Source organism: Quercus suber, unplaced genomic scaffold, assembly GCF_002906115.3.
Source record: "Quercus suber isolate HL8 unplaced genomic scaffold, Cork oak 2.0 scaffold_262, whole genome shotgun sequence".
In the NCBI taxonomy this organism is placed as follows: Eukaryota; Viridiplantae; Streptophyta; class Magnoliopsida; order Fagales; family Fagaceae; genus Quercus; species Quercus suber.
This window is the reverse complement of record NW_027069718.1, coordinates 538,840-553,373: the sequence shown is the minus strand read 5'-3', so window position 1 is coordinate 553,373 and position 14,534 is coordinate 538,840. Positions and strand designations below refer to the sequence as shown.

Here is a 14,534-nt window from a genome sequence, read left to right as displayed (position 1 = left end):
AATCCACAAGGAGATAAATTGGAATCCATTAGAGAAAGAATTTGACAAAAGTTTGTGTTTATTAATAATAGTCTAATTTGTCTCTAAAAGCTACAAAACATATAAATACTGAGAAAAATGTTTGAAATCCTAATTCGTACTAATTACACGATTAGATAACAAAATACCGAAATTTACCAAAAATGGAAAAATTGAGTTAAATACAGAATCGTTAAATACAGAATCATTAAATACAGAATCATTAACTACTGACCTTAAGAGCCATCCCAAAACAAGTGGGGCTTTATTTTGACTTTTGAGCAAAAAGTTATTAAGGAAACAAAAATTACTATAAACAGCAAAATTGTAGTTTTCGGGGCCTAAATGAAGGAATTTACCATTTTCAGGGGGTACCTCGTGGCAAAGTGATGACTATTGCTCAGAAGGCTGTTTCGCTTCAGCCTACCAAATTTCATGCGATTCCAACTTCAAGGCCCATGATTTCTAATAGTGTCTTTTTACCTTGTGTGTTGATTTCAAGCACGCGTGAGAGTCCAAAAAGGCCATGGCAATCTGTTCTACATTAGTTTTCCCTACTTGAAAAGAACTCGACCTCGAGTTCCCACTATCTGGCGCATCAAGTGGATAGTACTCATATAAGTCAGCAACATTGAAGGCGGAAAAGATATTCATGTCTAGTGGAAGAGCAACCACATAAGCATTGTTGTTGATCTTCTTTGTAATCTAGAATGGCCCATATTTCTTGTCCTGCAACTTGTTGTAGGTACCAACGAGAAACCTCTCATTTCTAAGGTAGACTAGCACTAAATCCCCAACATTGAAAATCTTCTCATGTCTCTTCTTATTAGCTGCTTCCTTGTAATTGGCATTAGTAGCTTCCAGTTTTTGTCTCACTTCCTCTTGCATTGCCTGAATACAATTAGCCATATTCACTACAGCTTAACTCACTCCTGGAAGCTCAAGTAAGAGTACCTAGTCCAAAGCGTGTTTAGGGGGCACGTAGTAGACAATAGCAAATGGAAATTTACCAGTGCTTTTGCTGACTGAGCTGTTGTAAGCAAACATTGCTTGAGACAATGCAAATATCACACTGCTTGGACTTCTCTTTTGAGATACACCGGATCAGATTCCCTAAAGTGCGGTTAACCACTTCTGTCTGACCATTAGTCTGAGGATGACTGGTGTTGTTGTAATTCAAGGAAGTGTCAAAACGCTTCCGCAAGGTCTGCCAGAAATCACTAATGAACTTGGTATCTTAATCAGAGGCGGACTTTGGCACTCCATGCAAGCGCACAACTTCTTTAAAGAACAAATTGGCCACTCAAGTAGCATTTGAATTCTTCCTGCATGCTATGAAATGAGACATCTTCGAGTACCTGTTAACCACAACAAAAATAGAATCCATACCTCGTTGGGTTCGAGGAAGACCCAGTATAAAATCCATAGATAGATCCTCCCATGGTGCTTATGGAACTAGTAATGGCATGTATAAACTAGTATTTTGAGATTGTCCTTTGGCAGTATGGCAGATTGGAAACTTCCTCACATAATTGCCAACATCCCTCTTTAGTTATGGCCAATAATGCCTCTCCTCCGCAAAGGCTATCATCCTGTCTCTGCCTATATGTCCACCCAAACCTCCACCATGCAACTCCCTAATAATTCATTCCCTTAATGAACTCTTAAGGATGAATAATTGATTAGCTCGAAAGAGGAAACCATCTTGGATGTACATACTATTAACAACAATATGAGTTTGTTGACACTTACCCCAAATATCACCAAAATCCTCATCATTCTCATATAGCTCTTTAAGGAAATCAAACCCTACAACTTCAATATGTAGTATGGTCAACAAAGATGCTCGCCTATAGAGAGCATCTGCTACCTTATTAGTGACGCCAGACTTGTGCTTCAATGTGAAATGGAAGCGCTGTATATAAGCTACCTACCTAGCATGCATCTGATTAATGCTAGCTTGACTGTTGATGTGCTTCAATGTCTAATGATCTGTATATAACACAAACTCCCTCTGAATCAAGTAATGCTCCCAATGCTTAAAAGTTCATACCATAGTAAAGAACTCCAGCTCATAGGCCAACCATTTACTTTGAGCTTCACAAACTTTCGCACTGAAGAATGCTGCTAGTCTATTGTCTTGGGAAAGAACAACAACTATCCCGACCATAGATGCATCACACTCCACTTGAAACACCTTCTCAAAGTTAGGTAATGCCAAAACTGGAGTAGTGCTCAACTTCTCCTTTATTAAGGCAAAACTTAGTTCTGCCTCCTTTCCCCATAAGAAACTCCCCTTCATCAGATACTCAGTAACAGGGGCTACAATGCTACTGAAATCTTGAACAAACCTTCAATAGAAAATTGTCAGGCCATGGAAGCTTCACACATCACTCACTGTCTTTGGGGTTGGCCAGTCTCAGACTTCACGGACCTTGTCCTCAACAACATGAATCCGATCTACACTAACCACATACCCTAAGAATAGCAACTTATTAGCCAAGAAGCTGCACTTCTTCAAGTTGATATACAATTCATTGGCCTGCATTATTGTCAGTACTTCTCACACATGATTATAGTGAACTGCTTTAGTCTTACTGTAAAACAAAATATCGTCAAAATAAACTACCATAAGCTTCATAATAAATGGTTTCAATACTTGATTCATAAGCCTCATGAAAGTGCTGGGAGTATTGGACAGTCTGAAAGGTATCACCATCCACTCATGCAACCTATCCTTTGTCTTGAAAGCTGTCTTCCACTCATCTCCAGGTCAAATCCAAATCTGGTAATACCCAATCTTAAGATCCAGCTTGGTATAACACTTGGACCCACTTAACATATCAAACATGTCATCTAATCAGAGAATAGGAAATTGATTCCTGATCATGATCTTCTTGATGGCTCGACTATTCACACTTATATGCCAGTTCCCATCCTTCTTCGATGTCAATAACGCCTGTACTACATAAGAACTCATACTCTCCCTAATCTGTCCCTTGCTTAGAAGCTCATCCACTTGCCCTTATAGAATCTGACCCTCCTAAGGATTCATCTTGTAATGTGGCATATTTGGTAGGCTAGCTCTAGGAGCTAAATCAATGCAATGTTGGATGTCACGCATTGGTAGTAAACCTGTAGGCAGCTCATCTGGGAACAACTCCTCTAGGAATAACTCCTCTGGGAACAGCTCTTCAAACTCCTTGATCAATGGTTGAATTGCCTTAAGTATCTCTACAACCTTCTTCGACTCTCCATCCGTCACTACTACTGCATAAACCTACTTTAACTCCTTACTCTTCATCCGTCACAGACCCTCTTACTAATGATGCAATGTGCTTGGAAGATCTCATTTCGCTAATCACTGTAATCCACCCTTGGAGTAAGCAACAACCTCTGAATCACTAAAGACCTCCTTAATGGCTCACCTTCCTCATCTCCTCGAATCTCATTAGGATCATAGGTATATGGATCAACATCATTATACACCTCGTCACCCTCTTGTTCACCTTCTGTCTCGCCCTCTTTTGCCACCAACAAATTCACTGCAACTTGCTTAGGGCAAGTACTAGATCGATGTCCTGGTTTTTTGCACCTATAACACTTATTCCCAGTTGGCCTAGCATAGGGGTTGGCGTTTGCTATCGGCTAGGCTGCAAAACCTACTACTGCCACTGTGGACTGGTTGACATTACTATTCTTGCTAAACACGGGTTGTGATTGTGGTGTAAACATAAGTTGTTTACCTTTGTTGGTAGTGGAACTAGATGACTTCGAACTACAGTTGGAAAAATTCAAACTTGCCCTGAGATGCTAATATTCTATTTTCTTGGAAAGGCTTTCAGCCTTATTTAAAGTATAAAGAGTTTGTAAGAATACCTGATCTTGGATGGAAACTCACAACCCATGTACAAATCTAGATATCCATTTATCTTCAATTTCCTCCAAATCATTGCGATTTTCCAACCTGTCAAAATCCTCCATGTACCCTGCCTGCACTCTTGGTACTATCTGAACAACTCCTATTGGTAATCCGGTGGTAAGAATCAATCTGCCATAATCTCTTCATCCTCCTCCATGATCGTATCGGAAAATTTCTCTTATGGGTGCGGTTTAACTGAACACGATCCTACCTAGCAGATGCTCCTCACTTCAATTTGTATGCCACCAAACACACCTATTTGTCATCTAGAGTACCCATATGGTCAAAAAACTTCTCCACCTCACTGACCCAATCCAGATACTATTCAATGGAGACATTACCATTAAAGGGTGGTAATTCTACTTTCATTCGATAGTCCCTCTACTCCTAATAATCTCAAACATTATCTCTCTCAGGACCACGATGATTCCTAAGGACTCCTTTTGCATACTCTTCATCCTCACTGTTCTCTTCATTGTAGTCTTGCTGCCTATTCCAATTTGGACTGTGATAGGGAAGGGCCACACATTCGATTATCACATCACTCTTCATCATCACAATTAGGGTTTCAGTTAAGCAAGGTAGCTAGCACTTCTTGAATCCGGTCCAGATTATGTTGGGTTGAATCAAAAAACTGTTGATTTTTATCACAACAATCAAGGAACTCAACCCTAGGGAGGACTAGGTTGTTAATGTCGTCATTGCCGTCATTGTTGTGGTGGTCATCGTCTCGCAAGTTAGCCATCAAACCAGGGTATGTCAAGGGTCTAATACCAACTAATATCGCGGAAGCTTGAAAAAAGCACACATGATGCTCTCTTAATGGAATAGAAATGGTAGTAAACCTCGAATCCATTAGGGGTTTCCTTGAATCCACAAGGAGAAAAATTGGAATCCACCAGAGAAAGAATTTGACAAAAGTCTGTATTTATTGATAATAGTCTAATTTGCCTCTAACAACTATAAAACATATAAATACTAGAAAAAAAAAAAATTTTGAAACCCTAATTCGTACTAATTACACGATTATGTGACAAAATACCGAAATTTACCAAAAATGGAAAAATTGAGTTAAATGCAGAATCATAAATTACTGACCTTAAGGGTTGTTCCAAAATAAGCGGGACCTTATTTTGACTTTTGAGCAAAAAGTTATTAAGGAAACAAAAATTACTATAAACAACAAAATTGCAGTTTTCGGGGCCTAAATGAAGGGATTTGCTATTTTCAAAGGTTACCTCATGGCAAAGTGATGACTATTGCTTAGAAGACCATTTCGCTTCAGCCTGCTAAATTTCATGCGATTTCGACTCCAAGGCCTATGATTTCTACTAGTGCCTTTTTGCCTTACGTGTTGATTTCAAGCGCGTGTGAGAGTTCAGGAAGGCCATGGCGGTCTGTTCTACATTAGGCCAGGTTAGGTTGTGTTATAAGTGGGTTCTGCCTACACGTTTCAATAAATGTAAATAATTGAATTTTCATTAATTATTTAACCAAATTTATCAATAAATTATTACAATTCACATAATAGACTAAATTAAGTAGTAAGTTTGCTAATTCATCAAAAATAATTCGCAAAATATCAAAATAAATCTAACTAAAAAAATTAAAATAAATGTATTAAAATAAACTTGTATATGTGATAGGTTGGGTTGGGTCAAACAGGCAGAAAAACTATGAACCCAAACGCAACCCACCAACCCACTAAAATCAACCTGAGGCATTGAGTGGGGTAGGGTTGGCTTGGGGTGGTTTGCTCAGGTCGGTGAGTTAGATGCACACCCCCAATTTCAACCAAGACAATGAATATATATTTTACAAGTTCTTCACGACTTCCCATTTAATTATATTTCTAAAACATGTGAATTTTAGAGTGATGTGTATGTCATATTCAAACTAATGCATCATCAATCATAATGAGTAATTTAAATTAACATTCATTTGTCATCTTTTTGCAATGACGCTAATCACATTTATTACTACATTAGTTTTTAAGCGTTTTTTAGTTAAATTTATAATAACTTTAGCATTATTCGTGAATCTTAATTTTATCATTTTTTTAAACAAGGTCGCATACGATTGAACTTCTTGTTATGATGAATTACACAATTTCAATATATTATAAATTTATAAATCAAGTTTAGCAGAGATCATTCTCTTTCAGCTAGTACATATAGGACTAGATTGTAAGGTGGACAGACAAACTATACATGCAAAAATTAGGCCAATATAAATCTACATATGTAATATCCTATTTATGCCTTTTATGTTTTGCTAGGTATCATGTGCCCCGATCGTTCCTGAAAACTTCTGGAAATCTTTTGGTTTTGCTTGAAGAAGCTGGTGGCAACCCTCTTCAAATTTCCTTGAACACCGTGACAATCATCAACACACAAGAACATACATCTTACAATCACTTCCCTCAATGATTTCATAGAGAAAAGATAGATATAGATATTATCAGGGATTAAACGAATTACAAGTCCCTTTTTACAAAGTGATAATATCATAGGTTAACAAATCTTTGTCCTAATAATCTGGAATTAGCATTTTGAGTAGAATTCATGACGTAAATCCTTTCAAATACTTTCATTTAATCAATAAGAAAAGGTCGAACAGTTATTGCATCCAAAATTTTGTTACTTAAATATCTTATAAAGTGTAACATGTCACTCAAGCAAAAGTTTTTAAATTTTCACAATTTTCATTTTTTATTTGAAAGCCAAATAGATACAAATATCAGCATTTAGAAAGAAAAAATAATAATAGAAATATCACTTTAGTAAAATCAAAGGACTACTTATATATAAAAAAATGTATCCAACCTTTATTATATGTTTGGTTAGATAATGATCGGGTTTAATATACTGGTGCATGTTCATAAGTTCATTATTATGATTTTTTTTTTCCATAATTTCATAATCATCGATCATTCACTTTTTCCTATATTCCCATGCTTGTTTGTCTCCTTTTATAACACTTCATATATGACACTGTTAAACAAAGATTACAATCCAAATTAGATTAGAATTTAGGGTAAATTGAAAAGTACAATCCTAAAATTTAGAGTTGTTTTAGATTTTACACTCTAAAATTTGGTTTTGTTAGCAAAAACACACATGCGGTTAGTCTTGGCTGTCAAGTAACACATCATCATGCTGACATTTTTTTTTTTTTACCAAACCAATCCCAAAAACGGCACTGTTTTGCCCAAAAATAAAAGCATAAATTCAACATATTTACACAACACTGTTTCACAGATGCAAATAAAAACAGCAAACAAACCCAAAATCCAAGAACCCATGCCAAATTTGCCAAATAGCACAATTTTAGCAAAAACACATCATGACAAAGCTATTTAGTTATGAACGTAGCACACTTTTATAACTCGAGTTTGTCAAACTCAAGTTCCAAATAGCTCGTAAGCCCAAACTTGAGTTTGAGTTGGAACTCAAGTTTTTCAAACTTGAATTTAAAAAATGTGCTACTTAACTAAATAACTTTGTCAATATGTTTTTTTCCCTAAAAGTTTGCTAAAAAATTGTGATATTTGGAAAATTTGGTGCACAAACCCAACTCGATGAACCTAAAACCCAGCGGCTTATCACGAACATTCACCCATTAGCTCAACCAAATCAGGTCCACTATAGCGGTGACACTGATGGTGAGTTCACTTTCTTTTCTCTTTCTCTTCTCTTTCACTCCAGTTTTGACTTCCTCGAGTCCTCACTCACACATAAACACATAGAGACTCAAATAGATAGATAGAGCTGCATTTTTGGGCTTTGACAACGAAGGCGCCTTCATTTGCTTTTAAAAGCTCGGATTTGTGCTAAAAGCACACAAACTTGTTTAGACCCCAAATTTTAAATTACGGTTAGATTGCTTTTACTCTTACTTAATCAAAGTGTAGAACAAGAGAAAATGTGCACAATAAACCAATACTACTCTAGTGCATAAACATGAACAACAAACAATAAATGTAAAGCACAAGAGAAAGGGAAGAGAGATACAAACACAAAATAACATCAAGATGTGTTATCAAAGAAGAAACAAAAGAACTTGGCAAAAAATCTCTCTACAACCCTCCAAGTCGAAATCAATCCACTAGAGAATAAAGTTGGAATACACGAATAACAAAAAACCCTCAAGCCTAGTCTACCCAATGTACTTAAGCCCTCCAAGCTCCTGCTACCAACAGACTTCTCGGAGTCATGTCTTCTCTAGCTTTCTGGATCCTGCAATACGCCCGATTGCAACCGCTAAGCCTCACCGGCTTCTTTTGACAAATCCCCAAAACTTTCCAAGCTCCAAAGTAGTCTCTACACTCTAAAAATGTGTGGGTTGTGTTTGAGTACAAATCTTCTCTTAAGGTATGACAATGGGAGAGGAAAGGAGAAGAGGTTACAAGGATTTCTCACTAAGGATGAGTAGCTCTCTCTCTAAAAGATGGGTGTGTTATGTTGTAGAAAATCTATCTAGGGTTTTTCTCACTGAATAGCCTCTTCTACTTTTGTGGGTAATGAAGGTAAATACAGTATGGGTGAAAGGTAAGAAAGTCACACTTAAAATCTTCTAGGCATAATGTTTCACGAGTACCTCGCGAGATGGCCTGTCTCGCAAAGCACTCACGAAATGCAGTCTGGCACTTAACGTTTCAGCTTCCAACATGTGCTTTTCACGTGCCCTTTTTGCAGGTTACTCTTCTCACAAACTTCTTGCGAGCTAGTCGCGAAACTGCACTAATTCTTCATTTCATGCTCGATTTTTCATCAACTTAATACTAAACCCAATACAATAAAATCCTACAAAATACAAAGAACAAAATTAATGAAATTACAACACTTTTTGTCATGGAATAAAACCAACATAAAACATAGTTATAAATCACAACTTTACAATCTCCTCCTTTAGCTATTCCATGACAAAAATACCTTATAACAGACTCTAGACTTAAACGTGAGTTTGGGAGCAATGGCAAAACTCACTCATACCTAAATCTAAAACTTGTGATGAACTTGGAACATATATACATGTAACCTGAAACACTTGCACAAAATGCATTAGACCATCAAGATAGAGCAAGTAATAAAAGGACAAGAATAATGTAACAAGTAAAGTGCGATCAAGTAAACATGATGTGAAACATATGAGCAACTTTATTAAACACATGACAGTCATATAGAAATGACTACAATGATCATATAGCAAAGCAAATAATCATCTAAACATACAATTAACAAAGCACAATGGCATAAGGATGTATGCATGTCCAATACATAAACACAATGCGATGAGAACAACAAAGCATGGAAATTAAACATAACTCAAAGCACTATAAAGCAAAACAAGAAAAAAAAAAAAAAAACAAAGCAAGGTTTTCTTGAAAAGAAAAGTTTTCTCCCCCTTGGTATATGTATCTTCCCTAATGTGCACGATATAGAATATCTCTCCTTGAGAATGTGCTCATGAGTCATATAGAAATGACGATACACTCCGGTATACTCTTTAGTATACTCTCCCCCTTTTTGTCACGAATAAACAAATGAATCAAGAGGAAGGAAGGAAAGAAAAGAAGATATGAACAAGGATAAGATGCATGTGGGGTGCAAGATGAACGAGAAAATGAAGCTCAAAACAAAGAATAAAACATTTGTGGGTTCTTTTTTTGGATAGTACCCAGGCCTAAGAGCCCAAGTAGAAACAAGGATCCTGGGCCTTATACTTGTTGTTTGGTGGACTAGACTTGGTTCACCGCAGCTATATTGGGCTGATTACAAACCAAGTTGTGCACAAAACGTAGATCCTACAATACATACACACTAATACATACAAAATATATACGTATTGCATAGTAAGGAACAATAAAGAATGATATAAGTAAAAGGAAAAGTGAATAAAATGTTAGGGATCCTCAGAATAATAAATAATACTTCATTATTTCTTGAGTTTCTAATACATTATGTCCTTTTTGCACTGGGATATATTACAAGTTCCAAATAAGTTCAAAAGTCACAAACTTAAACAGCTCTTTTAGGCTTCTAAGACTTGTGAGGTTTGAATCCCTTTGAATCCAAATGTATCCTCTAGTGTCTATCTCAAGATCCTAGACGGTGTTTTCGCCCTTTTCTTCCTTTTTGAATCTTAAGGAAGTTTTCAAAGGTTTTTTAGGCTTTGATCAGTTATTGCTAAATGGTTTTTGTTGATGGCTTCTCCCCCTTTTATAGCACCTTCCTAGGGTTTTTAGTGTACCACCGATTCCCTCCATTTGCTACACTAGGTACCAGAACCAATATTGTGTTAGCAATATTGGTAGCTGGTCCCTTCCTTATTTTCCCATTATTTTCCCTTTTTGAGGTTTCCCTCCAAAAAGTACTCAGCTAACATTCCCTTTTAAAGGTCCTAGGGACTGATTTTTAATCTCTTTTTCCAAGGTTTCTAGAAAGACTTTCAGAACCTCCCTTTTAGCTATCTCATCCTTTGTTTTTTTTTTTCTCTCTAAATAGGAAAATTCCCGCCTGTTAGGCTGAAAGATCCCCAACCACCTTCCTTAATGGTTCACCTTGTTGCTCTTCCCGAGGTACCAGACTTCCCTTTATAGGGGTTGGTTCCTAAATCATTATCTGTTTCCAAAGCCCTTTTTTTAGGTTGCAGGTAGCTGATGGGACCTGTCTTTCTTCATTCCTTGTGCCCAGAAGCATGCTTCTCTGAGCTATCCATCTCCCAACTGATTCTTTCCTACACTTCCCGAGTATCCCCTCCCTGATTCTGGCAGCTCCTCAGTATCCTAGTCCAATCTTTTTTTGGGCTCCTCGGGGTTTCTTCTCACAGAGGCTAGGCAAAGCTTCCTTTACTTTTTTCTTCCTTCTCTAAGGCCCAAGGCTTACCTATTCATGAGCTTGGGCTTCCTTTTACCTATTTTAAATGGGCCTTGGCTTATGGATTGAGACCTTCTATCCTTAAGGGCTCATTAGTTTTGGGTTTCAATACTTGTAATATTTTGGACCTCAACAACATCTTAAAAACAAAATGCTACAAAACATAAAGAAAACATAACATGCTAAGGATGATGGAACAAGATATTGACCAAGGTTGTTATATGTGCTAAAAGGTCTAAAAAGATTAACTAGCATGAGTGAATGCAAAACATGTCAAATGTTAGAGTGTGTGCATCAAAGGTGCATCAAGTGTGCATGTGAGATGCATGACCAAACACTCATGGAGCAAAGTGTGTAAAACACACAACCAACGATTAAAACTTGATAAACATGAATAATTATGATGATCCCCAAAAATTGATACTCATCGAAGTCCAAAAGTGTGAAAAAATACCATAGAGACATTTTATCAAACACTTAGAGTGCACACACTACACATATATGTTAAACAATGCATGAACATATGAAAATCTTGCCTAAATACATGTTATTTTTGCCATAAGGGGCCAATATCCAAAACAAATAGACATTTAAAATAAAACCCAATCAAAAAGATTGAAAAAAATTAAGTTTTTCATCCCCCATTTGAAAAAATCTCAACTATAAACATAAAACCCCCCAAAAACATAATCTAAGGATTAAAATCAATTAAAAGTGTTAAAAATTACCTTAGAGATGTTTATGGAATGTAAAACACTTGAAATTAATTGGGTTTTGATGTAAAAGCTTTGAGAAAGAGGGTTTGGATTGGTTAGAGTCATAATAAAGACATATGAGGAGTTTTGGACCAAAAACTCACGAAATACCCATAAAATAGTTAATCTGGAAATTTTCACAAATAGCTGGGAATTTTCGCGGGTACTTCGCAGGTAAGCCCTTCTCTCGAGTTACTCACAAGACACTTGCGAAAGTCTCTATTTGATGACCAAAAATGCTAAAAATACATTTTCCAGCTTTGCGACTCAAAGCCAAGTCACGACATGAAAGACTCTGATCCCTATTTTTCAACACAAAAACAAGCTTGAAACATCGAAAAACAAAGTAGGTACAAAACCTAGAAACAAAGAGTGATGAAAAAAACTTCCAAATACAAATGAAACAATCAAAAAACTTTTTAGTTTGATCCACATATGATTGAGCACACACACATCACATTTGAACACGTACAATCGCACAAATGAAATAAACATTTATTGAACATTAGTCTTATGTGTTGTGTGTGTGAATCAAGTATGAACTAATCCATGGTCTAGTATGAAGCTTCAATGATTAATTCAATCAAGTTATACACAACTAACCTCAAGTCAAGTGACCTATCTCACTTGTAAAAATGAACATATATGACCCTCCACCAAAGTGTTTACATTTGGTTGAAAGCTTTTCATTTGACTTTCACTTTTCATAATTTTGATCAATACAACTCAAATTTTTGAGAAATAATGGCATGAACTTTTGATATTTCTTTGATGAATAAGCCTTTGGCTTTGGCACCAAACATTTTAATAAAATTTTGCTCCACCTTTTCCTAATCAAACTAGTTTTTGAAATAAGACTTTTTTAGCTCTTTTCTCTTTTTAGAGATAGACATTTGTAGAGCTCTTTGAAAAAGAAAAAAAAAATTGTGAGGAGATATAAAGACACAAGTCTACGCACGTATCAAGACAAGCTTGAAAATCTATTTACAAAAATCAAACGTGGATTTCTAGATGTCACTCACACTTAAAAAATGTGCATACATAACCAACTAAACTCATAAATGCACTACGCCATTAGTACAGAGGTACTAGGCTAAACTGAAATGTGCTCAAATATATATGATCAAACTTTTTTATTTTTTCACTTTTTATGTGTTTTTGGATTTTTTACTCATACAAAAAAAAAGTATAAAAGTAAGATCAAATGCAAAAACAAAAACAATGCATATAAAGAGATGCATGATGCACAAATGCAAGATAATGAAGCATCTAATGCATGAAGGGACTTACAAAGATCGAAAGAATTAGATCAAGTACCAAAATAGCAAAAGCTCAACCATAGGAACCCTTCCTTATCCAACGGAGCGATTGTTTGGAATGAGTATCTCATGAGAAGTGAGAGGGGGGTTGGAAGAATGAGAATCAAAGATACACATAGACAAGGAGGTAAAAGCGTTAACCACATGCATCAACAACTTACCACTTTCGATCAAATCCAATTTAGCTTGCAAAGCACAATTTCCAAGAAGCTCAAGTTTCTCTTTTCTTTTAATTCTTTTAAGAGCTTGAAACTTAGAGAAATGAGGTCTAAAATGCCCCAAGGAACTACAATGGTGACAAACAATGAGTTTAGGTCCACTAGGCTTTTTAGGGAGGGATCTAGTACATGGTTTTGCTCTCTCTTCAACATGGAACATTGTGGTCTTATGTGACCACCGCAATGGTGGCAAGTAGGAACAAAGTTAGATCCACTCAAATTCCTAGGATGATACCTAAATGAAGGCTTAGGTTTAGGAGTCTTTCTCTCCACTTTTTGGTTTGTCTTTAGAGGTAGAACTTACACTAGGCACAAAATCGGGTCTCACAACATAATTACAACAAATATTTTCTTCATTTTTAGCAATAAGTTCAGGAATCAAATACTTGGCATGCATCTTAAGAGATTCATTTTCATATTTAAGATCATCAACAAGTTTCTTAGACAAAACAAGTTTAGCATCCAAGTCTATAATCAAACATTCAAACTATTTTAGTTTTTCAAGAGAAAGTTCAGCAAGTTTCTTATACTTTTCAACCAATTTGTTGGATTCATTGAGCTTAGCAATTAAATCATCATTTTCACTAATTAGCTTACTCAAATTCTCATGAAAATTCTTAGCCTTTTCCTTCAAGAGTTTGACATTTGGAATTTTAACAACACCCATAGATTCATGTAACATGTCATCACAAGCATGATGATAAACACTTATAGCGGCATTTTCACAAACACATAGCATATTACAATCAATAACATCCAAAACATTCATAGAAGCATACAAAGTACTATCCATGGCAATAAACACAAAGGCACACTTAGGTAATGAAACCAAAACAAATGTACCCACTCTGATACCACCTGAAAGCTTGGATTTGTGCTAAAAACACACGAGCTTGTTTAAACCTCAAATTTTAAATTACGGCTAGATTGCTTTTACTCAATCAAAGTGCGAAACAAGAGTAAATGTGCGCAATGAACCAATACTACTCTAGTGCATAAACATGAACAACAAACAACAAATGTAAAGTATAAGAGAAAGGGAAGAGAAATGCAAACACAAGTGTGCCTACCCAAAATATGGTTATCAAGCTCAACCTTTACTTGGGCTCACAATCTATTTATATTATGGGTTTCGGGTTTCCTACTATGGGTAATCTTATGCTCGAAGACCCCGGTACACACTCTTGTTTTTACAAACCCTTCTCTTTATCATACAAAGTTGCTTCCCTTTCTCTATAGGTTTAGTCACTCTTTTCTCTCAATTTTTTCTCCTGAATTGCCAATCCCCACTTCTCCCTTAATCCTTCTATTTATAGCCTTAGATAAGTGGAGGTGTTATGAATACTCTCCCTTACTAGTGCGAATAGGGGTCCAATTCCATCATCTCTAAGTGGATGTTCTGTCGAGAAAAGTGGTAGTGGCAT

The 14,534-nt window shown here is 36.1% G+C and overlaps 1 protein-coding gene across 1 annotated transcript in view; it reads left to right on the top strand.

The window, feature by feature from the left end:
* LOC112023344 (beta-galactosidase 6-like) overlaps window positions 1–6,560 on the top strand; it is a 33,978-nt gene extending 27,418 nt beyond the window's left edge. Inside the window, exon 18 of the mRNA XM_065781294.1 lies at window positions 6,219–6,560. Coding sequence (XP_065637366.1) covers window positions 6,219–6,369 — 151 coding nt within the window. The 3' untranslated portion in view covers window positions 6,370–6,560. The remainder of the gene's footprint in view (window positions 1–6,218) is intronic.
* The last annotated feature ends 7,974 nt before the right edge of the window (window positions 6,561–14,534 follow it).